Source organism: Neospora caninum, chromosome Ib, assembly GCF_000208865.1.
Source record: "Neospora caninum Liverpool complete genome, chromosome Ib".
Taxonomy (NCBI): Eukaryota; Apicomplexa; class Conoidasida; order Eucoccidiorida; family Sarcocystidae; genus Neospora; species Neospora caninum.
In genome coordinates this window covers 1,677,351-1,705,153 of record NC_018386.1, presented here as the reverse complement: position 1 = coordinate 1,705,153, position 27,803 = coordinate 1,677,351, and the positions used below count along the sequence as shown (strand labels likewise).

Below are 27,803 nucleotides of genomic sequence, written 5' to 3'. Positions count from 1 at the left end.
CCCTAGTGACGCAGAATGTTCTTGTTGTGGCGCTCCATCCCATGCGTAAAAGTTACATCTATGAGTCTGAGGTGCCACAAGTCAGTAACAAACGGTAAAGCAAACGGGACGCATGGTGTGTTGACAGAGGCGCGGGTAGCAGGCGCCTCTAACACCGGCTAGAAGGATCGCCCAATGTTCCGCACCTACGGACATCAAGAAAGTGCGTGCTTGTATGGTTAATTCCTCTCTGACCGGATCGACTGTAATTCATGAGCGCAACATATTAATGAAAGCCGAGGGGCCCATATCTCCCGTCAGGTGAAGAAGGGGTAGTCACACTTCATCATCATAACCAACACTCACGGCAATGAATTCTCGCTTACGTGGACCACCCTGCGTAACTCGTGCCTCTTTCGGTAAACCTAAACCTTTTACAACGTGTCAGTCCGCGATAATATGCCAAAACGCGATTCCGCCACTATTTAATGCGCCGGACCTGGACCCCTTTTGTTCAAATCTCTACGCAAACCAAACTCACACTCGCCCATGTAATCAAAGCACACACATGTACCAGTTCGTATGTTGACATATTACCAAGTGGAACGTAAACAAATATGAAAACGTATCATTCGTCCACGTCGCCGCAGAAAGGCACAAAGTGGAGATGACAAGGCTACCTCCACTCTGCACCCTCTTGAAGCAACGATGCAACCCTTTCGAAACAAACCAGGGGCTGCTAGCCGGCCATCGGCGGCATCAGATGGACTCTCGTTGTTTGAGGGGTTCGCTGGTTTCTAGCTGTCTGTGTCTCGCGGCTTACACCTTCACGCCTTCTCTGTCTAGAAAATAACATCTGATTTTCATCACAAGATCCGCACATCAGCAACTGAGTCTCGTTACTCCGAAAAATCGCTTCACCCACCACCATGTCTCGCTGCAATCGAAATAAGCATCACCGCCGCTACACACAGAGAAGGTGCTTCCACTCTGTAAGACCAAAACCGGTGAACAATTAGATATCGTCTCCAGAGATAAATAGAGCCTCGTCGCCGCGTTGGCGTCTCGTCCAGAAAATGTATCTCGGTTAAAAGTCTTTTCGGTGAAGCTAAAGAATATATGGTTAATGTGTTTCACACGGTATCGCTGAGGTCGCGGCAGTGTGGCCGAGTAGACAACCCTCCCCCCAACAAATCTGTCAATCCGGTAGGCAATGCGAGAAGTCAGTGTGGCCGACAGATGGATGAGATCTGCTGGATTGTATGGAAGTTCTCTATCACTTGTGTAACCATCCGTTGTTAACCTTTGCAAGGTGTAAGGTAAAGCTGCGTCTAGTGTGTGGGTGTCCCCAACCTTATCACGGAATTTCCCTCCTCTTTCCTGCGGAGTTCCGGAGGTACCCCCGAGCCCGGCCCCCCGAGCAACCGGCTGCAGATGCTCACCGACTTTTTTGCGCGTATATGTGCCCTCCGAGAAGTCGAGCATTCCACGCTGATCTGTGACTGGCAGGTGAAAATAAGTTGATAATATATTTATTTTTAGAATGCAAAGATTCTCTTGCGTCCGATAGTCAATCCGGTGCCTTTCATCTGCCCAAATTTTTCATAGGCAACTCGCCAGCTTCTCATTCAAATGTACACACACAATGGTGCGAGCGGGCAGAGTGCAACATCGTCGTGGATGGTTTAGGTCGAAGGCCCGGAAGCTGATGGCATTTTGTTTGGGCGGAGTTCTGCTGTTTTCGGGTGGAGGCTCTGTTGCTGCCGAGCCGGTTGAGGGGCTTCTTCGTCGGAGTTTGGTTTCACGTTCAAGTAACGTGACAGACAGTCCAAGCGAGTCAACTACCGTCGCAACATGCAAAGCTAGCGGTAGCACAGAAGTCGCCGCAACTCCCGCGATACTGACGTTGTCAAGGAGCAGCCTCAATGTCCAGTTGCGATGTTTGGGTGTCAGCAACACAGCCGCGCCGACAGATCCGAAAAAAGTATGTGAAGGGGAAAACGTCTCTACAGTCAGCCCCGATTCAGCTGCTTGTACAATCGGTCCCCACAAGTTCAGCAAAACTATCACGCTGCGGGAGCTCCTTGGTGCATCTCACGAGGTTACATGGACAGAGGCTGACGTGTCAGGTGGTAGTGAAAACGGAAAAGAGCGGACACTCCAGTTGGTAGAGGCCGATCTCCCTCGGACCGACAAGTCGTTTTTCGTCGGCTGTCAAAAACAGGATAACCCTGAAGCCAATTCGTCATGCAAAGTAACAGTGAATGTCAATGCGAGACCCTCGTCTGTTGACGACGAAAATGTTGTCACTTGTGCATACGGCAAAGACAGCAACCCGAAGGCCGTACAAGTCGAAATGTCGGAAGAAAAAAACACTCTCACCATTGATTGTGGCAGCGACGGATCGATGCAGCCTACTGAATACGCAACTCAGTACTGCTCACCCGCCGATGAGAAATTGAATGGATGCACGAAGAACAGCTACTCTGATATTCTTCCCATGTTTGAAACCAGATGGTGGAGTGAAGCGAACGACGGTTCCCCGGCCAGACTGACTATCCCGAAGACCGACTTTCCACGTGCAAACCAGAGCATCCTTCTAGGTTGTATACCGAAAGCTGAGAGCGCCGACGGCCCGGGAAAAAGAGGAGACCTCACTGAGTCTGAGTCGGCCACGACGACGTGTCGTGTGCTTGTGACTGTCAGGGCGTCGAGCTCCGCCTCCTCTGCTTTATTCACCCCGCAAGTAGTTTATGCAGCCTCTGGAACGGCGTTCCTAATGGGGCTTCTTGGAGGTTCCTTGTAAGCAGAACATGGTCTGCAAATCTCTGGAGACGCAAATTGTCCCGCATGTCCGCACTTCTCCCATAATCTAAGGACGAGTGCTAGACAGCATTTTCTGGCGTTCACCATACATCGCTCCGTGAGGTATTCCCCTGTTCCCACCGACAGATCCGCCTGGATGTCGCGCATCGTAGAGGCGGTGGCATGGATGTGGTGCGTTCAGGAGGCCCTCGCGCGTCACGTCAGTGGCGATTTCCACACGCCAACGCAAGTGCGTGATGGTGTGCAGCGTACGTGTCCGGTGAAGGCTACATCAGCAATTCCTATATTCTGGAGGGTGTGGACCGAGCTCACTTTTTTCAAACCTCTACACACGCAAACTCACACTCATGTATGTAAAACAGGTACACAGTCTCTCCGGTTTGTGGGTTGACGGATCATGCTCTACATTTCACGCCTGCACACTTTCTCCCTCTGATAAAGCGTGCGTGTTTCTCATCCAAAGTTATTTCACACGATACCGTACGCCTAGCACATAACCGGAGCCGAGTAACCTTAGTTATTAGGATATTGAAATCCAACACTTTTTAGCTGTCTTAAGCAGTCCAGTAAAAAACCAGAGCATCTGCTGTGTACAGCATGAGGCCCTGTAGAGACGTGGGCACGGGGACTTTCCACACTCATTCGTTCAAACTGCAGCCTTGCGAATGGCTAGGTATTCGGCAACTGACGTTTGTGGCTCCCGAAAACGAACTCACTCCACGCCATGCCTCTCCACAATCGAAACAGACAAGTATCACCGTCGCTATTGACAAAAAAAGTGCTGCCACTCTGAAAAAGCGAAACCGGCAGAAATACATATCGTCTCCACGGATAACTAGAACCTCCAGAGATAAATAGAGCCTCCTCGCCACAATAGAGTCTTGTCCACGCAAAGAAGCTCGGTTCATGAACATAAATTCACTCGTCGAATCAAAAGGTTAATTTGTTGCACACCACAGAGCTGCAGTGTGGCCGAGTAGACAGCCCTCCCCCCAGCCAGCCGGGTCAAACTGCGTAGTCAGCCAACGGGTCAGTGCGACGAGTTGATGGGATCTGCTGAATCAAAGGAAGGTTCCCTCTCACTTTTGTTGTCTTTCGTTGCTCAACATTGCAAGTAGGGAGGCAGTGCCTTGACCAGTGTGCCGTAGCCTTCTTCCCTCATCATGGAATTTGCCTTCTCTGTCCCAAAAGAATGCGGGATGCCGTGCCGTGCCCGACCCCCCGAGCCAGCAGATGGAGCCTCTCCCTGATTTCGTACTTGGCGAGTGCCCGCTGAGCAGCCACGTTTTTCGGGCTGCGACTCGATTGATAGAACGTTGAAATTCTCTGGTAGTTCAATTCTCAGTCCCACAACTTCCGCTTCCTCTCCATTTTACTTTAATTAACTCCACAGGTTGTCTTTGCCACTTAAATATGCACGATGGCGAGAACGGGCAGAACGCAACACCGTCGTAGAGGGTTCAGGTCGACAGCTCGGAAGTTGATGGCAGTTTGTTTGGACGGAGTTCTTCTGTTTTCGAATGGCGGAGCTGTTGCTGGAGATCCAGTTGAGGGTCTGCTTCGTCGGGAGTTGTCTCCAGACTCAAGCGACGCACAGGGTGAAAGCGGCATCGCAGGTGTTGTCGCAACCTGTACGGTGGCAAGCAGCGGGGATGCCGTCACTCGGCCTGCCACGACGTTGACGTTGTCATCGAGTACCCTCGTCGCTACCTTAGAGTGCATGGGTCAAAGCATGAAAGCTCTGCCGGCGGATGCGGCCACAGTCTGCGTGGCAGAAGCTACTGCCAGCAAAGAACTGAATTCCTCTAACTGCTCGATTGGAGACACTAGCATGGGCAACCCGGTAAAGCTGCAAGAACTCCTGGGAACAAATGACCCGGTCCAGTGGAAAGCAATCTCTTCTTCTGACGGCAAGAATCAAGGGGAATCTCGGATGCTCGAGCTATCCGAGGCAAGCCTTCCTCGAACTGACAAAAAATTCATGGTCGGCTGTCAAAGCGGTGAGGCTGGGGAAAACAAGTCGTGCCAAGTGACAGTGAACGTAAATGCGAAGCCATCATCTGTAGATGACAAAAACGCTGTCACCTGTGCATATGGCAAGGACAGCAACCCGGAGGCCGTAGAAGTCGAGATGTCGGAAGACAAAAACACTCTCACCATTGACTGTGGGAAGGGCGGATCTATGCAGCCTGCTGAATTCACATCTCAGTACTGCTCCCCCGAGGGAGACACATTCGAGGACTGTTCCAAGGCTAACTACTCTGATGTTCTTCCCACGTTTGCAAGCACCTGGTGGACGAATACAGAAAACAAAACCCAGGCTACTCTGACTATCCCGAAGACCGATTTCCCTCCTGAAGATCAGCGCCTCCTTCTAGGCTGTGTCCCGAAAACACAGAACGCAGACCAGTCCACAAGGGAAGAGAACCTCACTGAGTCCGTGTCTGAGACGTCGTCTTGCCGCGTGCTTGTGACTGTCAAGGCAGCGAGCTCCGCCTCCGCTGTATCATTCACCCCGCAAGCAGTAGCTGCGACCTCTGGAGCCGTTCTCCTAGCGGGGCTCTTCTCGGGTTCCCTCTAAGCATGTTCGTATCTTAAGAGATGCTTTTTAGTCTTTCTTCTTTGTCTGTACTTCTCCCACTCGCTGCTCAGTGGTGTAGGGTAACCACGGTCCCAGGAGTTCCACACCCCTCTCCGAGGTGTGTGTTTTCCTTCTAAATGGGCAACCTCCTTCGTGCGTTGCGTTCTCGTGTCGTGCACAACGATGTGGAGCGACGGTGAAGCTGAGGGCGTCACATCATCGCCAAAGTCCGAACAAAGACATATGTGATTCGTTGACGGACGCTTGCATGACACAGAAAAATCACACGGATACGGTCTGCAGGTACACGCCAGAGAGGAACGCGGATGAACATCTGATGCAACCAACGCAGACACCAGCAACGGGGCAAGCGGAAATATAACTCTAGCGGTTTTCGCAAAGCCGTGGGAAGGGTGCACCGGCGTTCTCCGAGACGGAAGCATAGAAGTGAGTTTCCTGGGGATGCAGGATAACAATGTGGAACGAGCGTCGACCCGCCCGCCTCTCCCTGTTCCACCAGTCGCAGCACAGGGCTGCCGTATCCTACCTTCTGTATCTCTCCGACCCCTCGTGGCCATACTCGCTGGACGTGATATGCATATATCTATCCTGCTGGAAATATGCATATATAACTATCCTGCTGGAAATATGCATATATAACTATCCTGCTGTAAATATGCATATATCTGTCCTGCTGTAAGAGTGCGCCTGCACGCATATATTTATACGCACACATGTCTCCATTAGTGGTCCACAGGAATGATCGTGAATCTTCAGCGACAACCGCATGCTCGCCAGATCCAGCCCAGCTAGTGGATGCGTTCCAGCCTGCAGCCCACACGGTTTCCGGAACGTGCACACAATGAAGACGTAATATGTAACGCAGGATCTTTCGCGCTGCGGACAGAACTTCTAGGTAGAACAGAGCTATTCACGTTCTACTACTTAGATTGACGTACATCATTGAGCATCCTTTGCTGTCAACGTTTCGGCGTGCGGAACTGTTCGGCAACAACGCCACGAGAGGGCTTTCAGAAGACCTGTCGACAGACAACCCCCACGTGAAAGGAGATTGAGTAACGAATTTCTCCGTGAAGGAAACAGCCACCCTCCGAGAGCAGCCGGCAAGCGCCAAGTTTTAGCCTGGACCCGCAGCAGACCCTTGTAACCAAATACAATTGTGCCCTGCCACCACTGCAGCGTGTGTGAAGGTTGTTTAGCGGGACTTTCTCCGTTTCGTGCCGGCCCTTCATTAGTCACACACTACGGGAAAGAGTATATTTTAGACAGACGACTCCGCTGCAGTTTTAGTCAGGCGATTCTTCCTAACCGTGCTCGGTAATTACACTGACTCTACACACTAATCTACTTCTACGATATTATGTCTACGTATATATCGACACGCAGCTTCTTCATCAGCATTTTTGCGGTGGCGGGTATTCTTCATTCTCAAGCTGAGAGACAAATCCGTGACAGGTGTAGTTTGCCAACCTTCATCAAGGGAGCTATCTCCTCCGTACTGCTCGCTACACAGGGCGGGGATCCCTGCCCGACCCCCCGAGCCAGTGGGTTAAACCGCTCCCCGACATTCTTGTGCGGATGAGTGCCCGCCAGGCACACTCCAGCATTCCACGCTGACGCATGGACAGTATGTAGCTGTTCTCTTGCTTCTCACTTTCCAGTCCGCCTGCCGTCTTTTTCTCGTCATATTTACAGGGAAGCTACACATTTCCTCATTCAAATCTACGCAATGGCGAGAACCAGCAGAATGGCGCATCGTTGTGGCGGGATCAGGTCCAAAGCCCGGAAGTTGGTGGCAGTTTGCATGGGTGGAGTTCTGCTGTTTTCGGGTGGAGGAGCTGTTTCAGCCGAGTCTGTGGAGGGTCTTCTGCGTCGGAATTTGGTTTCCTCGCCACGCGATACTGGTGCGGAAACGAACACCGCAGAAAATGTTGCAACATGCACTCTGGAGGGAAACCCGGTCTCGGTTAGGGCGAGTAGCTCATCATTGACGCTCTCACTGTCACAGGGCACCCTGTCAGCCACCGTTCAATGTCAAGGTGATGGCTACACATTTGTGCCTTCCGAAGAGACGCACGTTTGCGACGGACAGGCAGTCGATTCCAAAGGAGGTAGCCGGGCCGTTTCCTGCACAATTGGTACGAAGAACATGGGAAATCCTGTGACGCTGCAAGACCTCCTCGGGACAAGCAACCCGGTCCAGTGGAACATCCCCCATTCTGAAACCCAGAACGAGGGAGAACAACGGACACTCACCCTCACTGAAGCAGACCTTCCTCGAACCGACAAATCATTCATGGTCGGCTGTCAAAAAGCTACCAACTCCCCATGCAACGTGACAGTGAATGTGAATGCAAGGCCATCATCAGTAAACGATAAAAATGTAGTCACCTGCGCATACGGCAAGGACAGCAACCCGAAGCCCGTAGAAGTGGAGATGTCAGAAAACAAAAACACCCTCACCATCGACTGTGGCACTGACGCATCGATGTATCCTCAGGACTACACGTCTCACTACTGCGCCCCCGAATCAGAAAGCAAGGAACAATGCATAAAGAAGAACTATTCCGATGTTCTCGGAACTTTTGACAGCAGCTGGTGGAGCACACAACAAAAGGGCATCTCCGCTACTCTAACTATCCCCAAGACAGACTTCCCGCCTGAAGACCAGAGCCTGCTCGTAGCCTGTGTTCCGGAGTCACTATCTACGGAAAACACCAAAAAGGCGAATAGTATACCTCACTCTGTGACTGGGATTACCGCTTGCCGTGTGCTTGTGACTGTCAAGAAGGCCAACTCCGCCTCCACTGCATCGCCCTCTCCGCACGCAATAGCTACAGCCTCTGGAGCGGCTCTGCTAGCGGGGTTTCTTGCGGGCTCCTTCTAAGAGGGTTACCGACTATCAGGATGTTTGGGAGGTTCACCAGCTTCCTGGTCCTCACGTCTGTCAATGAATACGCCGGCGTGGGGGGAGCGCCCGCTTTCTGTCAAGTTACATACGTCTCTCCGAGATGTATCTCTATGTTCTTAGTCGCAGAATCTTCGTGTTTTGGCGCTTCGTCACATGTGGACAGAAAAACGTTGCATTCATGGATCTCAGGTGCCACAAGCCATTAGCAAACTGTACCGCAGACGGGACGCATGATGTGTTGACAGAGGCGTGGATAGCAGGCGCTGCTAGCTGCGGCTACTCGTGAAAGCATCGCCCAATGTTCCGCCTCTACGGACATCAAGAAAATGCGTGTCGGTGTTGCAAACTCTCTCTGACCTGATCGAACGTAACTTCATGAACGCGCAGCATATTAATGAGAGGCGAGGGACTCGTATTCTGCTTCATGTGAAGAAGGGGTAGTCATACTATATCATCGTAACCAACACTCATGGAATCAATTCCCGCTTACGTGAACTCCCTTTGCATGACTCCTGCCTCTTTCGGTAAACCTTCTATAACGTGTTAGTCCGCGATAAGATGCCAAAACGTGATTCCGCCACTATTTAATGCGCCGGAGCTGGACCCCCTTTGTTCACATCTCTACTCAAAACAACCTCACACTCGCCCATGTAATCAAAGCACACACATGTACCAGTTCGTATGTTGACATATTACCAAGTGGAACGTAAACAAATATGAAAACGTATCATTCGTCCACGTCGCCGCAGAAAGGCACAAAGTGGAGATGACAAGGCTACCTCCACTCTGCACCCTCATGAAGCAACGGTGCAACCCTTTCGAAACAAACCAGGGGCTTTTCAGCCAGTCATCGGCGGCATCAGATGGACTCTCGCTGCTTGAGGGGCTCGCTGGTTTCTAGCTGTCTGTGTCCCGCCGCTTACAGCTTCACGGCTTCTCTGTCCAGAAAGTCACATCTGGTTTTCATCACAGGTTCTGCACATCAGCAAATCAGTCTCGGGACTCCGGAAAAGCGCTTCACCCACCACCATGTTTCGCTGCAATCGAAATCAACAAGCATCAGTGCCGCTACACACGGAGGTGCTTCCACTCTGTAAGAACAAAGCCCGGAAAGAAATAAATATCGTGTCCAGGGGTAAATAGAGCCTCGTCGCCACGTTGGCCTCTTGCCCAGCGAATGTAGCTCGGCTCATAAGTCTTCTCGTTGAAGCAAAAGAATATATCGTCAATTTCTTGCACACCACATAGCTGCGGAGGTCGCTGCACTGCGGCCGAGTAGATTGCCCTCCCCCCACCCAGCCGGGTCAAACTACTTGGAAAGCCAACGGGTCAGTGCGACGAGTTGGTGGGATCTGATGAATCAAAGGCAGGTTCCGTCTCACTTTTGTTGTCCTACGTTGCTCAAAAATTGCAAGTAGGGAAGCAATGTCTTGACCAGGGTGCGATAGCCATCTTCCCTCACCATGGAATTTGTCTTCTCTGTGCCACAAGAGTGCGGGATGCCGTGCCTTGCCCGACCCCCCCAGCCTGCAGATGGAGCCTCTCCCTGATTTTCGTGCTTAGGCGAGTGCCCGCTTAGCAGCCACGTTTTTCGGGCTGCGGCGTGATTCATAGAACGTTGAAATTCTCTAGTTGTTCAATTCTCAGTCCCACAACTTCCGTTTCCTCTCCACTTTCTTCAATTAACTCCACGGGTTGTCGTTGTCATTTAAATGCACACGATGTCGAGAACGGGCAGAACGCAACATCGTCGTGGAGGGTTCAGGTCGACGGCCCGGAAGTTGATGGGGATTTATTTGGGCGGAGCTCTGCTGTTTTCGGGCGGAGGCTCTGTGGCTGCCGAGCCGGTGGAGGGGCTTCTTCGTCGGAATTTGTCTTCAGGTGCCACCGGCACCCAGGGTGAATCAGGGGCCGCAGAAGCTGTTGTCGCAACCTGTACGGCGGCAAGCGGGGATGCCGTCACCCCGACTGCCACGACGTTGACGTTGTCATCGAGGACCCTCGTCGCTACCTTAAAGTGCGTGGGTCAAAGCATGAAAGCGCTGCCGACAGATATGGCCACAGTCTGCGTGGAAGAAGCCGCCGCCGGAAAAGAACTGGAATCCTCTAACTGCTCTATTGGAGGCACTAACATGGGCGACCCGGTAAAGCTGCAAGAACTCCTGGGAACAAATGACCCGGTCCAGTGGAAAGCAATCTCTTCTTCTGACGGCAAGAATCAAGGGGAATCTCGGATGCTCGAGCTATCCGAGGCAAGCCTTCCTCGAACTGACAAATCATTCATGGTCGGATGTCAAAAAAGTACCAAATCCCCATGCAAAGTCACAGTCAATGTAAATGCAAGGCCATCATCTGTAGATGACAAAAATGTAGTCACCTGTGCATACGGCAAGGACAGCAACCCGAAGCCCGTTGAAGTCGAGATGTCGGAAGACAAAAACACTCTCACCATTGACTGTGGCACCAACGCATCGATGTATCCTCAGGACTACACCTCTCACTACTGCGCCCCCGAATCAGAAAGCAAGGAACAATGCATAAAGAAGAACTATTCCGACGTTCTCGGATCTTTTACGAGCACCTGGTGGAGTGCAGACCAAGACGGTACATCGGCTACTCTAACTATCCCCCAGACAGACTTCCCGCCTGAGGACCAGAGCCTGCTCCTAGCCTGTTTTCCTAAATATCTTTCGGACAAGGAATCCCGACACACAGACAGTGTACCTCATTCTGTGACTGGGATTACCGCTTGCCGTGTGCTTGTGACTGTCAAGAAGGCCAACTCCGCCTCCACTGCATCGCCCTCTCCGTACACAGTAGCTACAGCCTCTGGAGCGGCTCTCCTCGCGGGGCTTCTTGTGGGGTCCTTCTAGGCAGGCCACCGATTTTCGGGTTCTCTGGAGAGGGCCACCATCTTTCGTGTCCTCACGTCGAGCAGAGGGTGCACTGGTATGGGATCACCACCTGTTTTCTTTCAACTTGTATACATCTCTCCGAGATGTATTGCTTCGTCCCTAGTGACAGGTTCTTCTTGGTGTGACGCTTCCTCCCATGCGTACATGTTGCATTTGTGAGTCTGAGATGCCACAAGTCAGTAGCAAACTGTAAAGCAGACGGGACGCATGATGTGTTGACAGAGGCGTGGATAGCAGGCGCTGCTAACAGCGGCTACTCGTGAAAGCATCGTCCACTGTTCCGCCTCTACGGACATCAAGAAAATGCGTCCTGGGATTGATAATTCCTCTATGAGTGGATTGAACGTAACTTCATGAACGCAACATAGTAATGAACGGCGAGGGGCCCGTATCCCCCGTCAGGTGAAAAAGGGGTAGTCATACTATATCATCGTAAACAACACTCATGGCAATCAATTCTCGCTTGCGTGGACCTCCGCTGCATAACTCGTGACCATTTTCGCTAAACCTTTACAACGTGTCAGTCCGCGATAAGGTGCCATGACGCGTTTCGTCCACTATTTACTGCGCCGGAGCTGGACCCCCTTTGTTCACGTCTCTACACAAACACACACCCGACCATGTAAACAAAGTAGGCACATGCACCAGTTCCCACGTCGACCGATAAACAAGTGGAACGTAAACAAATGTGAAAACGCTCCGCAGAAAGCCACAAAGTGGAGATGACAAGCCAACCTCCACCCCGCACCGTCATGAAGCAACGATGCAACCCTTTCGAAACAAGCCAGGTGCTTCCCGCCGGTCATCGGCGGCATTAGAGGGTAACGCGCTGCTGGTGGGGATCCTAGGCTCTATCTATCCGTCGTCCACCGCCTTCACCTTGATCTAGAAAATAACAGCTGATTTTCATTACAAGTCCTTCCCAGGGTAGGGGAAACACGAGAGAACCATCGAGTGTTTAAAATGTGTTGTTCATGGGAGAGGTGTGCACCAGATGCTGCAGTTTCAATACTTCAGAGTACACACCTTCGAATCACTATTTCTTCGGAAGCTGAGGTCGTGACTCCCAAAAATGGCTTCGCCCACCACCATGTCTCGCTGCAATCGAAATAGACAAGTTTCAGCGCCGCCACATATAGTCAGAGAGACTCTAGTGTGTAACAACAGACCCGAAAACAACTGGGCATCGTCTTCACGGGTAACTACTGGCTCATCACCATGTTGTTGTCTTGTCCATGCAAGGCAGTTCGATTGATAAATGTTCTCGGTGGAACAAAAGCAACTCTCGATAGTTTGTGGCCCACCGCATCGTTGGGGAGTTCGCTGCAGTGTGGCCGCGTAGGGCGCTCAACCCCCCGGCAACAAGCTAACCCCAGCTGGAAAGCAAACAAGTCAGTGCGACTGTTAGAGGGGATCGGCACCGTCAATGGGACATTCCCCCATACTTTAAAAAAATGCGATTCCTCCTAGCCGTGCTCGGTAATTCCACTGTACACACTAATCTACAACTACGACATTGTGTCTACGTATATATCGACACGCAGCTTCTTCATCAGCATTTTTGCGGTGGCGGGCATTCTTCATTCTCAAGCTGAGAGACAAATCCGTGACAGGTGTAGTTTGCCAACCTTCATCAAGGGAGCTATCTCCTCCGTACCGCTCGCTACACAGGTCGGGGACCCCTGCCCGACCCCCCGAGCCAGTGGGTTAAACCGCTCCCCGACATTCTTGTGCGGATGAGTGCCCGCCAGGCACACTCCAGCATTCCACGCTGACGCATGGACAGTATGTAGCTGTTCTCTTGCTTCTCACTTTCCAGTCCGCCTGCCGTCTTTTTCTCGTCATATTTACAGGGAAGCTACACATTTCCTCATTCAAATCTACACAATGGCGAGAACCAGCAGAATGGCGCATCGTTGTGGCGGGATCAGGTCCAAAGCCCGGAAGTTGATGGCAGTTTGCATGGGTGGAGTTCTGTTGTTTTCGGGTGGAGGAGCTGTTTCAGCCGAGTCTGTGGAGGGTCTTCTGCGTCGGAATTTGGTTTCCTCGCCACGCGATACTGGTGCGGAAACGGACACTGTAGAAAATGTTGCAACATGCACTCTGGAGGAAAACCCGGTCTCGGTTAGGGCGAGTAGCTCATCATTGACGCTCTCACTGTCACAGGGCACCCTGTCAGCCACCGTTCAATGTCAAGGTGATGGCTACACATTTGTGCCTTCCGAAGAGACGCACGTCTGCGGCGCACACGCGGCTGGTTCCAAAGGAGGTAGCGGGGCCGTTTCCTGCAACATTGGTAGCGACAACATGGGAAATCCTGTGACGCTGCAACACCTCCTCGGGACAAGCAACACGGTCCAGTGGACAAAAAAGGCTCTTTCTCATAATGAGAACCAGGGAGAACAACGGACGCTCACCCTAACTCAAGCAGACCTTCCTCGAACAGACAAATCATTCATGGTCGGATGTCAAAAAAGTGCCAAATCCCCATGCAAAGTCACAGTCAATGTGAATGCAAGGCCATCATCTGTAGATGACAAAAATGTAGTCACCTGTGCATACGGCAAGGACAGCAATCCGAAGCCCGTTGAAGTCGAAATGTCAGAAGACAAAAACACTCTCACCATTGACTGTGGCACCAACGCATCGATGTATCCTCAGGACTACACGTCTCACTACTGCGCCCCCGAATCAGAAAGCAAGGAACAATGCATAAAGAAGAACTATTCCGATGTTCTCGGAACTTTTGACAGCAGCTGGTGGAGCACACAACAAAATGGTATCTCGGCTACTCTAACTATCCCCAAGACAGACTTCCCGCCTGAAGACCAGAGCCTGCTCGTAGCCTGTGTTCCGGAGTCACTATCTACGGAAAACACCAAGAAGGCGAATAGTATACCTCACTCTGTGACTGGGATTACCGCTTGCCGTGTGCTTGTGACTGTCAAGAAGGCCAACTCCGCCTCCACTGCATCGCCCTCTCCGCACGCAATAGCTACAGCCTCTGGAGCGGCTCTCCTCGCGGGGTTTCTTGCGGGGTCCTTCTAGGCAGGCCACAGATTTTCGGGTTTTCTGGGAGGGCCACCATCTTTCGTGTCCTCACGTCGAACAGAGGGTGCGCTGGTATGGCAGCATCACCGGTTTTCTTTCAACTTGTATACATCTCTCTGAGATGTATTGCTTCGTCTCTAGTGACAGATCTTCTTGTTGTGACGCTTCCTCCTACGTGGACACCTAAATGTTGCATTTGTGAGTCTGAGGTGCCACAAGTCAGTAGCAAACTGGAAAGCAGACGGGACGCATGGATTCGCCACCCCGTCCTGCCAAGCGACAGTGAAAGTGAATGCCACACCCTCGTCGGTTGACGACAACAACGTTGTCACATGTGCACACGGCAAGGACAGCAACAAAACGGCTGTGGAAGTCGAGATGTCAGAAAACAAGAACACTCTCACCATTGACTGTGAGATCGACAGATCCATGCAGCCTGCTGAATTCACATCTAAATACTGCTCCCCCCAAGCAAACAACGTAGACGGATGCACGAAGAACAACTACTCTGATATTCTTCCCACCTTCGCAAGCAGCTGGTGGACGAATACAGAAAACAAAACCCAGGCTACTCTGGCTATCCCGAAGGCCGATTTCCCTCCTGCAGATCAGCGCCTCCTTCTAGGCTGTGTCCCGAAAACACAGAACGCAGACCAGTCCACAAGGGAAGAGAACCTCACTGAGTCCGTGTCCGAGACGTCGGCTTGCCGCGTGCGTGCTTGTAACTGTCAAGGTGTCGAGCTCCGCCTCCGCTGCATCGTTCGCTCCGCAAGTAATAGCTGCGACCTTTGGAGCCGCACTCCTAGCTGGGCTCTTCTCAGGTTCCTTGTAAGCACGTTCGTATCTCAGGAGATGTCCGTTCGACTTCCTTCGTTGTCTGTACCTCTCCCATTCGCTGTTCAGTGATGTGAGGTAACCACTGTTCCAGGTTTCCAGTGCACCTCTCCGAGGTGTGTGTTTTCCTTCTAAATGGGCAACCTCCTTCGTGCGTTGCGTTCTCGTGTCGTGCACAACGATGTGGAGCGACGGTGAAGCTGAGGGCGTCACATCATCGCCAAAGTCCGAACAAAGACATATGTGATTCGTTGACGGACGCTTGCATGACACAGAAAAATCACACGGATACGGTCTGCAGGTACACGCCAGAGAGGAACGCGGATGAACATCTGATGCAACCAACGCAGACACCAGCAACGGGGCAAGCGGAAATATAACTCTAGCGGTTTTCGCAAAGCCGTGGGAAGGGTGCACTGGCGTTCTCCGAGACGGAAGCATAGAAGTGAGTTTCCTGGGGATGCAGGATAACAATGTGGAACGAGCGTCGACCCGCCCGCCTCTCCCTGTTCCACCAGTCGCAGCACAGGGCTGCCGTATCCTACCTTCTGTATCTCTCCGACCCCTCGTGGCCATACTCGCTGGACGTGATATGCATATATCTATCCTGCTGGAAATATGCATATATAACTATCCTGCTGGAAATATGCATATATAACTATCCTGCTGTAAATATGCATATATCTGTCCTGCTGTAAGAGTGCGCCTGCACGCATATACTTATACGCACACATGTCTCCATTAGTGGTCCACAGGAATGATCGTGAATCTTCAGCGACAACCGCATGCTCGCCAGATCCAGCCCAGCTAGTGGATGCGTTCCAGCCTGCAGCCCACACGGTTTCCGGAACGTGCACACAATGAAGACGTAATATGTAACGCAGGATCTTTCGCGCTGCGGACAGAACTTCTAGGTAGAACAGGGCTATTCACGTTCTACTACTTAGATTGACGTACAGCATTGAGCATCCTTTGCTGTCAACGTTTCGGCGTGCGGAACTGTTCGGCAACAACGCCACGAGAGGGCTTTCAGAAGACCTGTCGACAGACAACCCCCACGTGAAAGGAGATTGAGTAACGAATTTCTCCGTGAAGGAAACAGCCACCCTCCGAGAGCAGCCGGCAAGCGCCAAGTTTTAGCCTGGACCCGCAGCAGACCCTTGTAACCAAATACAATTGTGCCCTGCCACCACTGCAGCGTGTGTGAAGGTTGTTTAGCGGGACTTTCTCCGTTTCGTGCCGGCCCTTCATTAGTCACACACTACGGGAAAGAGTATATTTTAGACAGACGACTCCGCTGCAGTTTTAGTCAGGCGATTCCTCCTAACCGTGCTCGGTAATTACACTGACCTCTACACACTAATCTACTTCTACGATATTATGTCTACGTATATATCGACACGCAGCTTCTTCATCAGCATTTTTGCGGTGGCGGGCATTCTTCATTCTCAAGCTGAGAGACAAATCCGTGACAGGTGTAGTTTGCCAACCTTCATCAAGGGAGCTATCTCCTCCGTACCGCTCGCTACACAGGTCGGGGACCCCTGCCCGACCCCCCGAGCCAGTGGGTTAAACCGCTCCCCGACATTCTTGTGCGGATGAGTGCCCGCCAGGCACACTCCAGCATTCCACGCTGACGCATGGACAGTATGTAGCTGTTCTCTTGCTTCTCACTTTCCAGTCCGCCTGCCGTCTTTTTCTCGTCATATTTACAGGGAAGCTACACATTTCCTCATTCAAATCTACGCAATGGCGAGAACCAGCAGAATGGAGCATCGGTGTGGCGGGATCAGGTCCAAAGCCCGGAAGTTGATGGCAGTTTGCATGGGTGGAGTTCTGCTGTTTTCGGGTGGAGGAGCTGTTTCAGCCGAGTCTGTGGAGGGTCTTCTGCGTCGGAATTTGGTTTCCTCGCCACGCGATACCGATGCGGGAACGGAAACTGTAGGAAATGTTGCAACATGCACAAAGGGGAAAGGCCAGGACTTGGTTGCGGCAACTGGCTCACCATTGACGCTGTCACAGGGCACCCTGTCAGCCACCGTTCAGTGTCACGGTGAGAGCTACACTTTTGTGCCTGCCGAAGAGGCGCACGTATGCGACGGACAGGCGGTCGATTCCAGTGGAGCTACCCAGGCCGAACCGTGCAAAATGGGTAACGACAACATGGGAAATCCTGTGACGCTGCAACACCTCCTCGGGACAAGCAACACGGTCCAGTGGACAAACGTCGCCCCTTCTAAAAACCAGAACCAGGGAGAACAACGGTCTCTCACCCTCACTGAAACAGACCTTCCTCGAACCGACAAATCATTCATGGTCGGCTGTAAACAAGATTCCAACTCCCCATGCAAAGTCACAGTCAATGTGAATGCAAGGCCATCATCTGTAGATGACAAAAATGTAGTCACCTGTGCATACGGCAAGGACAGCAATCCGAAGCCCGTTGAAGTCGAAATGTCAGAAGACAAAAACACTCTCACCATTGACTGTGGCACCAACGCATCGATGTATCCTCAGGACTACACGTCTCACTACTGCGCCCCCGAATCAGAAAGCAAGGAACAATGCATAAAGAAGAACTATTCCGATGTTCTCGGAACTTTTGACAGCAGCTGGTGGAGCACACAACAAAATGGTATCTCGGCTACTCTGACTATACCCAAGACAGACTTCCCGCCTGAAGACCAGAGCCTGCTCGTAGCCTGTGTTCCGGAGTCACTATCTACGGAAAACACCAAAAAGGCGAATAGTATACCTCACTCTGTGACTGGGATTACCGCTTGCCGTGTGCTTGTGACTGTCAAGAAGGCCAACTCCGCCTCCACTGCATCGCCCTCTCCGCACGCAATAGCTACAGCCTCTGGAGCGGCTCTCCTCGCGGGGTTTCTTGCGGGGTCCTTCTAGGCAGGCCACAGATTTTCGGGTTTTCTGGGAGGGCCACCATCTTTCGTGTCCTCACGTCGAGCAGAGGGTGCGTTGGTATCGGATCACCACCCGTTTTTTTTTTCAACTTGTATACATCTCTCTGAGATGTATTGCTTCGTCCCTAGTGACAGAATCTTCTTGTTGTGACGCTTCCTCCTATGTGGACACCTAAATGTTGCATTTGTGAGTCTGAGGTGCCACAAGTCAGTAGCAAACTGGAAAGCAGACGGGACGGATGGTGTGTTGACAGAGGCGTGGATAGCAGGTGCTGCTACCACTGGCCAGTAGTAGAAGGATCGCCCAATGTTCCGCCTCTACGGACATCAAGAAATTGCGTGCTGGTATTGATAATTTCTCTATGACTTGATCGAACGTAACTTCATGAACACGCGGCATATTAATGAGAGGCGAGGGACTCGTATTCTGCTTCATGTGAAGGAGGGGTAGTCATACTATATCATCATAACCAACACTCATGGAATCAATTCCCGCTTACGTGGACTCCCTTTGCATGACTCCTGCCTCTTTCGGTAAACCTTCTATAACGTGTCAGTCCGCGATAAGATGCCAAAACCCGATTCCGCCACTAGTTAATGCGCCGGAGCTGGACCCCCTCTGTACACATCTCTACGGAAAACAACCTCACACTCGCCCATGTAATCAAAGCACACACATGTACCAGTTCGTATGTTGACATATTACCAAGTGGAACGTAAACAAATATGAAAACGTATCATTCGTCCACGTCGCCGCAGAAAGGCACAAAGTGGAGATGACAAGGCTACCTCCACTCTGCACCCTCATGAAGCAACGATGCAACCCTTTCGAAACAAACCAGGGGCTTTTCAGCCAGTCATCGGCGGCATCAGATGGACTCTCGCTGCTTGAGGGGCTCGCTGGTTTCTAGCTGTCTGTGTCCCGCCGCTTACAGCTTCACGGCTTCTCTGTCCAGAAAGTCACATCTGGTTTTCATCACAGGTTCTGCACATCAGCAAATCAGTCTCGGGACTCCGGAAAAGCGCTTCACCCACCACCATGTTTCGCTGCAATCGAAATCAACAAGCATCAGTGCCGCTACACACGGAGGTGCTTCCACTCTGTAAGAACAAAGCCCGGAAAGAAATAAATATCGTGTCCAGGGGTAAATAGAGCCTCGTCGCCACGTTGGCCTCTTGCCCAGCGAATGTAGCTCGGCTCATAAGTCTTCTCGTTGAAGCAAAAGAATATATCGTTCATGTGTTGTACACGGTATCGCTGAGGTCGTGGCAGTGTGCTAAGTAGACAACTCTTCCCCCTAACAAATCTGTCAATGCAGCTGCAACACAACAAGTCAGTGTGACCAATGGTTGGATGGGGTTTGTTGCATTGTAAAAAGATTCCCTCTCGTTTCTGTCTTCATTGTTCGCTTAATTGCAAGTGTAGAGGCAATATCTTCACTAGTGTTCAACTGCTCTTAAACTGTCTCTTCAGAAAATCCTCACCTTACCGCCGAGTTCGGCATGCAGCGCCGTGCCCGGCCCCCCGAGCCCGCTGGTTGAGCCGTTCCTCGATTTTCATGACCCGATGAGTGTCCGCCAAGCAGTCCAGCATTTCGTGCTGAGACTTGATTGACGGAATGGAGATTTTCTTGTGCTTCCGTATTTCGAGTACGGTGGCCTTCGATTGTCCAGCATTGTTCCTTACGCAGCTCGCCAGTTTTTCATTCAACTCTGCACCATGGCGAGACTTCGCAGAATGCACCATCGCCGTGGAGAGTTCAGGTCGAAGGCCAGGAAGTTGATAGCAGTTTGCATGGGTGGAGTTCTGCTGTTTTCGGGTGGAGGAACTGTTTCTGCCGAGCCGGTTGAGGCGCTTCTTCGTAGGAGTTTGACTTCAGGTGCCACCGGCACCCAGGGTGAATCAGGGGCCGCAGAAGCTGTTGCAACATGTCCTCTGAACGATGCGGATTCACCATCCAGAGGTGAAGCGACACTGACGATCTCAAAAAGTTCCCTAACCGCTACCATTGAATGTCAAGGTGAAAGCCCCACATTCGTGCCTACCGAATTGACTAGCGTCTGCGACGGACAAGCGAACGATGCCAATCGAGTATCCGAATCTGATACGTGCAAAATTGGGGCCCACGCTGTAGGCAAGAAGGTGACTCTCCAGGAGCTCCTTGGTGCATCTCACCCAATCACCTGGGAAATGCAACAAGCGTCGGATGACAGTGGACAGGCCACCACACGAACACTTCAACTAGCAGAAACAGATCTGCCTCGTACAGACAAACAATTTATAGTCGGCTGTCAAAAAAGTGGGCCTGGCGCCACCCCGTCATGCAAAGTGACAGTGAAAGTGAATGCCAGACCCTCTTCGGTTGACGACAACAACGTTGTCACATGTGCACACGGCAAGGACAGCAACAAAACGACTGTGGAAGTCGAGATGTCAGAAAACAAGAACACTCTCACCATTGACTGTGGGAGCGACGGATCCATGCAGCCTGAAGATTACACATCTCAATACTGCTCCCCCCAAGCAGACAATTTAGACGGATGCACGAAGAACAACTACTCTGATATTCTTCCCACCTTCGCAAGCAGCTGGTGGACGAATACAGAAAACAAAACCCAGGCTACTCTGACTATCCCGAAGACCGATTTCCCTCCTGCAGATCAGCGCCTCCTTCTAGGCTGTGTCCCGAAAACACAGAACGCAAACAAGCCCACAAAGGAAGAGAGCCTCACTGAGTCCGTGTCCGAGACGTTGGCATGCCGTGTCCTTGTAACTGTCAAGGCGTCGAGCTCTACCTCCTCTGCATCATTCACTCCACATGTCATAGCTGCGACCTCTGGAGCCGCCCTCTTTCCGGGGCTTCTCTCAGGTTCCTTGTAAGCAGTTGATGATTTTGGGGTTTTACGCGGAGTTCGAGCCTCTGCCGGGTCGTCCGCGCTGGCACTGACTACGCTGTTTTGGGGTCCGCCCGTTCCCTGCCAGGTTGTACACACCTCTCCGAGATGTATTACATCCTTCGTATTGACAGGGTCTACTTGTAGTGGGCCTTGGTACAAGCATAAACGTGGAAACGATGCGCTCATGAAATTCGTGTAGCACACGTAAGAGAAAATCTGTAGAGCGACGGCGTGCACGGTTCGTGGAAAAACAGCGTGGACAGCACACGGTGCGAATTTTGAATGATCTTACAGGATTCTGGCAATCCGCTTCCCGAAATGTTCGGCAGGGAATATTGATGAACTGATACAGGCATTGCCTGGTGACGCCATCTGAAGGCAACTGCACCAAGAAATTCTGCAGTTCACAGAAAGGTGTGAGAGGCACCTAACTCCGTCCACGTCAAATCCAAGTTATTGAGTCGCTTGTGTGTGAGTGCACGCTATGCAATCAGTGACGCACAGTTGCCAGTCGTCAGAGGGCAAAGGTTCCCTATTTCCCCGAGTGCTTGTGTGCGCGATCGTCATCGGTGCGGCGTATATCCTTGTTCTGATGTGGGTGTGCATCTATGTAAATACGCACATGCAACACTAGTTAGTCCCCACTCGAGGGAGAGCGAATTGAGCTACAATCGTAAGTCCACCTCCTGCAGAACCGTTAGATCACACTGACAAACCTACTGCGCCTCTACATTAGGAGGACTTTGAAATTCAGTACCTTCTACCACAGACGCCTCCACCCCTCTAACCAAAAAATCGATCGCTGTACTGAAGAGGATTTCGTGTGTACAGATCGAGATGCCTCTGTGCCTATACAGTTTTTCGTTGCTGAGAGGTTGACGTGACACACTAGATGAGAAAAGCGTCACGAAGGTTAAAAAACATTACACAAAAACTCCTTTGAGAAGAAGCCGCGCACTGTGTCGAAGAAGCGACCAACCGCCGACGACACGCCCCGAAGGGTGCCAGCGAGGAGGAACCGGTGTTCTGCTTATCAAACGAATATCTTGTATGCGTGCATTGCGGTCTATACCGTGTCGATTGTGACCCGTTTGCTGGAGACCGCCTGCCAATTAAAAAAGGCGATGAAAAAAAGTGTATGAGAACGAGCAAGCCGTGATCGGTTGAGGTGACGCAATTGGTCCGTGTTGTTCACCGTTCGATATAGACTCACTCTACCAAAGCATCTACAAATCGTTTATTCGTAAATTTTTCTGGATTAATATCCTGTCATTTTTCACTATTGAGCGTGTGCCGTATTCGTCGATCGATGTTGAACCGCTGCCACCGAGCGATCAATTATACGCGTCGTGCCAGAAAGAAAGGCAGCCAAATTGACCAGTCGTTGTCGAGTCCGCATCCAGATGAACAAACGATACGAACAGCTAGTCAATCGTGCCAAATATCTGGACAATCTCTCTGGAGACAAAGGGAACTGTGAAACGCTCCAAATATGTATACCTCGTCGATACCGTGCATGGAGATGGTCTGTATAGGGACGCCGACACGCCACTGCGGTGCAACGGGAACGATGCAGAATCCTCATTGCCAGAGACGTTCGTGACAAAACGGAGCGTAGCACCAACACTGGTTCACAGGTGGTCGCTGTTTCCTGAAGAACTACATGTATTGGAAATGATATGCATCGGACGATAATGCAAATGCAATATCGGCCCTTATTAACCATGCAGGTGTGCTTAGATAGCGCGGAGTGACAAGTCGCTGTTTCCTGGCAACTGCTTCCATGTACATTGACACACTGCGGAAAACACAGGCCCCATCATTTTGTGGAACTGAGACTGTACATCTGTGGTTCATATACCTGTCAAGGATGTGTACGAAGGACATATTCCCACGGTACACGGAATCTGTTTCCCTTTTAGATTCATGAGAGCGATACGCGTGATTGAAGTGGACAGTGTGCACGGTCATCGCGCACATCGTGTCAGATAGAGGGAGCAGACAGAGTTGTACGACGTGCAGCTCGTAACAGGCAGCGGAATCGAGAGCGAGACTTGGTTGGGAAGCATCTATTTTCCATTAGAATTGACTACACGCGCACGTGCCATGCCACTTCGCGCGATCGTATGTACATGCGACTTGTGTAACTGATACCATGTCCACCGCTGCCTATATTATGCAGCATTCGATGTGTCCCCACGAGAGGTAATGTAACTGCTACTCAACGAGAGAAGAGAACGCGACATAAAGGTACACTATAACGCCTTCGACGCAATTCACTCTCTACCCTACGTCTCGTCAGAATACACCTGAGCTCGCTTCACTAAAATCGACTGGCCACTACGGGCGCCAATGTACGTACACCGGAACGGTTAACCTCTGCGAGTGACGGACAAAATCGGGAATACAGCGAACAGCCACCTGCGAGAAGACTAGCAAGATATATATATATATATATATATATATATTGTGGCATGGATAGCATCGCAACAGACGCCATGCGCTGTATAGATGATGTATATACGCTTATGTATACGTACGGTGGAAAACATCCAATTGGTCGTATCGAGACGCGGGAGAGCGGCAGCCAAACACTGCGCTGATGGACCCAAGGGCAAAAGGGAACTTAATTCGGTCCTCGCCCATAAGGAGGAGTACATCGAGACAGTGACAAGGAACCCACACGTGTACCTTTTCGCGTGGCCGGATGCGAACTGCATATTTTGCACGGGAACACATTGCCCACATGTTTTCTACAGACGCGGGCTTGAGCTTGCGAGACAGAGACGGAAGCAACCTTCTCTTACCCGTCGCCTGCGGGGGTGTGACGTGCTCCGGACAGTACAAAGCATGCATCCCAGACAGAAAATAGTTACACGTTCTCACCAGCACCATTCAAAGAAGCCATATCGAAAAGTTGAAGAAACGTGAGGACTGTCTCGAAAAGACTCCCAATTTTCTCCGCTCCGCCACATGCAGAAGCCGTTCGCTCTTCGACAGCCTCCGCGCACTCCTGTGTCTCTGTCCCCCCGAGCAAAGGAAATCTGATTTCCTAGCCTCAGTGTCGAGAAAGCGAGCCTAAAAAGAAATACTTGCGTGTGCCATACACCCAGAAACGCCGCGAAGGACGCGCCAAGAGAGACCGCAAAAACGCCCCGCCGTCCAGGACCGAGGACAGCAAGAGGAAAGCCTGCTCTCCACGTCGTGTGAGGCACACGCACGTCCAACGTCTACACAGAACAACTTCCCGCTGTTTTCCTCAACCGCTCCAGTGCTGTGTCCACGCGGTTCGCCTCTCTCGCTTACCCGTTCGCTCTTGGCTTTTTCGCCTGCACACGTCTGTCTTTGCCTGTGTTCCTGGCGAATGCAAAGCTCTATCCCGAGCTGCCTTCACGCTGCGGAGCACATATCCACAAGGGAGGCGTTAGCTGGCCCGGAGGCGCCGACACACCCCGGAATTCACACTCGAGACAGCAGCTCCGTGGACTCCAGGCTTGATCCTCGAAAACGGCGTTCTTGAGTCCACACGAACGCTTGCGCGTTCCTGCCAAGAGAAGGATCCGCCCCAACCTCTCCAATCTCGTGCGCCCTCTTGGAGAAAACGCGAAGTCACGACCTCCCCGACGGAGTGCCTGTCCACGCTCCCTGAAGCCCGACACCCACTTCGTCGCTTGTGAGCTTTTGCGAAACGTTCAGAAACGGTGCGTCTCCCTCCTCTCGCGAGCACGTCAATCTCCCGTTCCAAAACCTGTCTTGCGGTCGAGGCCACTCTGTCTTTGCGTTTCGGCTCGCTTCCTGGCCTCGTGAACTCAACGGCCACGCGGAATAGTGCATTCTCCCTCTCTCCATTGTTCAGCCCCCTTCCTCGACGTTTCCAATGGCCTTTCCCGCGAATGGGAGAGCTCTGGTGCCGCCGGGTGTTTTGCGTCAAAGACCTCGACCGGGGGCAGAGAGACTATAGATTTTCCTCCCTAGAGACTTGGAATCCGGAAGGATCCGTCTTCCTTCACCTTCCCGAAACGGGAAGCTCTAAAACGTCTAGTAGGGCGTAAAGCGCTGCTGGCCACCGCTTCCTCCGTACACACCGCCGCCTTGGCTGTAGCCGCCCCACTGTTGTTGCATGCCGCTGCCTGCGTTTCCCCGCGGGCCTTGCGGGTTGTTCTGCGGCTGGAGCAGGTGCTGGACGTACTGCTCCTCGCCCTTCTTCACCGACACCTTCAGGCGCTTTCCACCTGCCATGAAGCCGTTCATGTTGTTCACGGCCGTCGCGGCCGACTCCACGTTGTCGTAGGAGACGAAAGCGAAGCCCCTGTTTCGGCCAGTCGTTCGGTCCGTCGCGACGCGCGCAGAAACGACATTCCCGAAACCGCCAAAGTTCTGCATCAAGTCGTAGTAGGTCCACTCGTTCGGGACGTGGAACACAAAAATGTTCGCACCGGGGGGACCTACACAGGAAAGGACACGAGAGAGACAGGACACAGCATTCACACGGGGCACATATTGTGCGTGCTGTGACTCTTCGGATCTCTTGCAACGCATTTCTGTCTCGAAACCCTCGGGAGCGTCGCCCACCCAGTTCTGCAGCAACCCTCCACAGTCTCGATCCATCGACGACCTCACACACGTTGTCTTTCGAGTCCCCCCCCCCACCCCCCCTGACGACTCTCCTCCCCACCTATCCTACCTTAATAATACCTCTCTTCCTTCTCTCCCTCGCCTTTCAGTCGTTGCCTTTCTCTGATTGTCTAATTTCCCCCTGCTCCCGCCGCCCCCTTTCTCTCTCCCTCTCCCATCTCACTGCCGCTCTCCTCTCACCTTCTGCGTTGCTGTTAGAGCCGGATCCCGCGGCCATTCCGCCAGCGCCGCCCATGTGGGGCGGGGCGGGGGGGAGTTGATAGAATTCCTGGGGACGGTCCCACGTCGTGACGTTCGTGTACTCGTTGTGGTAGTACGGTCTGCCGTCCTGCGTGAAGTACTCCTTCCACTGGCCAGCGGCGCGCGGGTTGCTGTTGTTCGGAGCTCCCATCTGCGCACCGCCGCCCATGCCCATCGCGGGCGCACCCATGTTCATGTTGCCGCCGCCCATGCCACCCGCCATGTTCCCCATGCGGCCAGGTCCCCGCATGCCCTGCGGGCCTCCCATGCCTGCGAACAGGAAAACCGCGGGGAAACGCGTGTGCGCCAAAGGAACGATCTCTGGAAACGCCGTGACAGACGGGAACGGCACCCGCCGCACAGCCAAAGCATCTCACATCCATGTATCTATCCACCGACACGTTTTAGATGCAAATACATATATATATATATATACACTCGCATACATGTGAACTCTACCGTAGTGGTAGTGATGCGCTATGTTCCATGTATGTATATATATATATATGTATATGTATGTATATGTATACATATGTATCTATGTAAAAATGTGCGGTTTCGTGAAAACGGATGTACCTTGTTGGTTCAGGAGTTGCTGCTGGCGAGCAGCCTTGGACTCTGCGAAGCGGACTTCGACGGGGCGCGAGCATCCCTCGAAGGTGTGCTTTCCGCTGAGAGTGCGCACTGCATGCAGCGCCTCCTCCTTGAAGGCGAACTTGACGAAGCAGCAACCCTTGCCAGTGTTTTGGACGTTGTCCTTCATGACGAAAACTTCCTCGACTGTGCCGTAGGTGGAGAAGAACTGGCGAACTTCGTCCTCAGTCATCATGCGAGGAATGGAGCCGATGAAGAGTTTCGCCTGGTCTTGGCCAGGTTCGCAGGACGAGGTGGCAAACCCCAACTTCTCGGCCTCACCCGTCGCGTATTTGACGGTGATCGGACCCATGCTCTGTTCCAAAATACGCGTGCTGTTCAACCCCCGAATCGCCGCGTCTGCGGCAGCAATCGAGCCTGAAGACCCACCACACCTCAGAGAAGAAATGCACGTGCATGCAAGGCGTCCATACACTCCCGCGAGCCAGAAACACACACCTCCATCTACGTACACGCACAGACCTACATATGCACGTAAATATATATTAGATAGAGTTGTGCGTCGGCAGGGGATTTCCGGGTTTACGATTCGAACACAAGAAAAGATACACAAGCAGGGGTGTCTGTGTCGGCGCGGATGAGTCGCATACTTACCGGAAATACACAGAAAAATCGAACGTATATTTGCACCTCTATAGAGAGAAAGCCATGAGTAGTTACGCAGACGTTCGCTTTTTTCTCCTATGCACAGAACGGATCTCTCCTCCCTTTGTTTCCAGTGACAGGGGTTTCCCTACTCGCACCTACACCGGGCGGCAACCTTTGAAATAGCAAGACACTTTTCTTAAAGGAAAAATCAAGCGTCTAACTTGCACAGAATCCCAAATCCTGAGTGTTTCTCTCTGAGGGGGCGGAGCAGACTGCTGCGTGGCTCTTACCCATCTTGACGAAGGCGCTGTTTTTGTGCTTGCCCGTTGCCTTGTCGCGGATAATCACTGCCTCTTTGACTTCGCCGAACTCCTCAAAGATCGGCCGCAAGGCAGCATCTTCCATCGACTGCGGCACGCGACCGACAAACAACTTGATCTCGACGTGCGGGGCCATGTGGCCGGTGGGGCGCGAAGAGCCCCCCAGGGGAGCGCCGACGGCAGCGCCGTTCTCCATCTCGCCGGTCTGTGCAACTCCGCCTTCCATTTTCTCGACAGGTCGAAAAGCAAAATTCAAAACCTGAGCAGGCACGACACGCACGATGAAACACGGTACAGACTCTGGGGAAGCGCACTATAGCAGACGGTGTCGGATGCGCGTTTCTTCGCGACTTCAGCACAAAGGTTGGGAACGGAGTCGACACAGATAGGCAAAACACCCACACATAAATATACGGGGCTGTGAAAAAG

General features: G+C 52.1%; 8 protein-coding genes across 8 annotated transcripts; 7 read left to right on the top strand and 1 right to left on the bottom strand.

Moving 5' to 3' along the window:
• Positions 1-1,624: 1,624 nt before the first annotated feature.
• On the top strand, positions 1,625-2,785 carry NCLIV_004431 (srs domain-containing protein; the record flags this gene model as incomplete). Its single annotated transcript, XM_003879949.1, has 1 exon — positions 1,625-2,785. One exon carries the CDS (start codon positions 1,625-1,627, stop codon positions 2,783-2,785), a length of 1,161 nt encoding a protein of 386 aa, XP_003879998.1.
• Positions 2,786-4,225: 1,440 nt separating this feature from the next.
• On the top strand, positions 4,226-5,386 carry NCLIV_004430 (srs domain-containing protein; the record flags this gene model as incomplete). The annotated part of the gene is made up of 1 exon (XM_003879948.1): positions 4,226-5,386. One exon carries the CDS (start codon positions 4,226-4,228, stop codon positions 5,384-5,386), a length of 1,161 nt encoding a protein of 386 aa, XP_003879997.1.
• Positions 5,387-7,136: 1,750 nt separating this feature from the next.
• On the top strand, positions 7,137-8,294 carry NCLIV_004421 (srs domain-containing protein; the record flags this gene model as incomplete). The annotated part of the gene is made up of 1 exon (XM_003879947.1): positions 7,137-8,294. The coding sequence occupies one exon, from the start codon at positions 7,137-7,139 to the stop codon at positions 8,292-8,294; it is 1,158 nt and encodes a 385-aa protein (XP_003879996.1).
• Positions 8,295-10,039: 1,745 nt separating this feature from the next.
• NCLIV_004420 (srs domain-containing protein) lies at positions 10,040-11,191 on the top strand (the record flags this gene model as incomplete). The annotated part of the gene is made up of 1 exon (XM_003879946.1): positions 10,040-11,191. One exon carries the CDS (start codon positions 10,040-10,042, stop codon positions 11,189-11,191), a length of 1,152 nt encoding a protein of 383 aa, XP_003879995.1.
• A 1,929-nt stretch (positions 11,192-13,120) lies between these two features.
• NCLIV_004411 (srs domain-containing protein) lies at positions 13,121-14,281 on the top strand (the record flags this gene model as incomplete). Its single annotated transcript, XM_003879945.1, has 1 exon — positions 13,121-14,281. The coding sequence occupies one exon, from the start codon at positions 13,121-13,123 to the stop codon at positions 14,279-14,281; it is 1,161 nt and encodes a 386-aa protein (XP_003879994.1).
• Positions 14,282-16,867: 2,586 nt separating this feature from the next.
• NCLIV_004410 (srs domain-containing protein) lies at positions 16,868-18,022 on the top strand (the record flags this gene model as incomplete). The annotated part of the gene is made up of 1 exon (XM_003879944.1): positions 16,868-18,022. The coding sequence occupies one exon, from the start codon at positions 16,868-16,870 to the stop codon at positions 18,020-18,022; it is 1,155 nt and encodes a 384-aa protein (XP_003879993.1).
• Positions 18,023-19,759: 1,737 nt separating this feature from the next.
• On the top strand, positions 19,760-20,920 carry NCLIV_004401 (srs domain-containing protein; the record flags this gene model as incomplete). The annotated part of the gene is made up of 1 exon (XM_003879943.1): positions 19,760-20,920. One exon carries the CDS (start codon positions 19,760-19,762, stop codon positions 20,918-20,920), a length of 1,161 nt encoding a protein of 386 aa, XP_003879992.1.
• A 4,055-nt stretch (positions 20,921-24,975) lies between these two features.
• Positions 24,976-27,600, bottom strand: NCLIV_004400 (hypothetical protein; the record flags this gene model as incomplete). The annotated part of the gene is made up of 4 exons (XM_003879942.1): positions 24,976-25,382; positions 25,753-26,082; positions 26,389-26,823; positions 27,345-27,600. The coding sequence occupies 4 exons, from the start codon at positions 27,598-27,600 to the stop codon at positions 24,976-24,978; spliced, it is 1,428 nt and encodes a 475-aa protein (XP_003879991.1).
• Between the last annotated feature and the right edge of the window lie 203 nt (positions 27,601-27,803).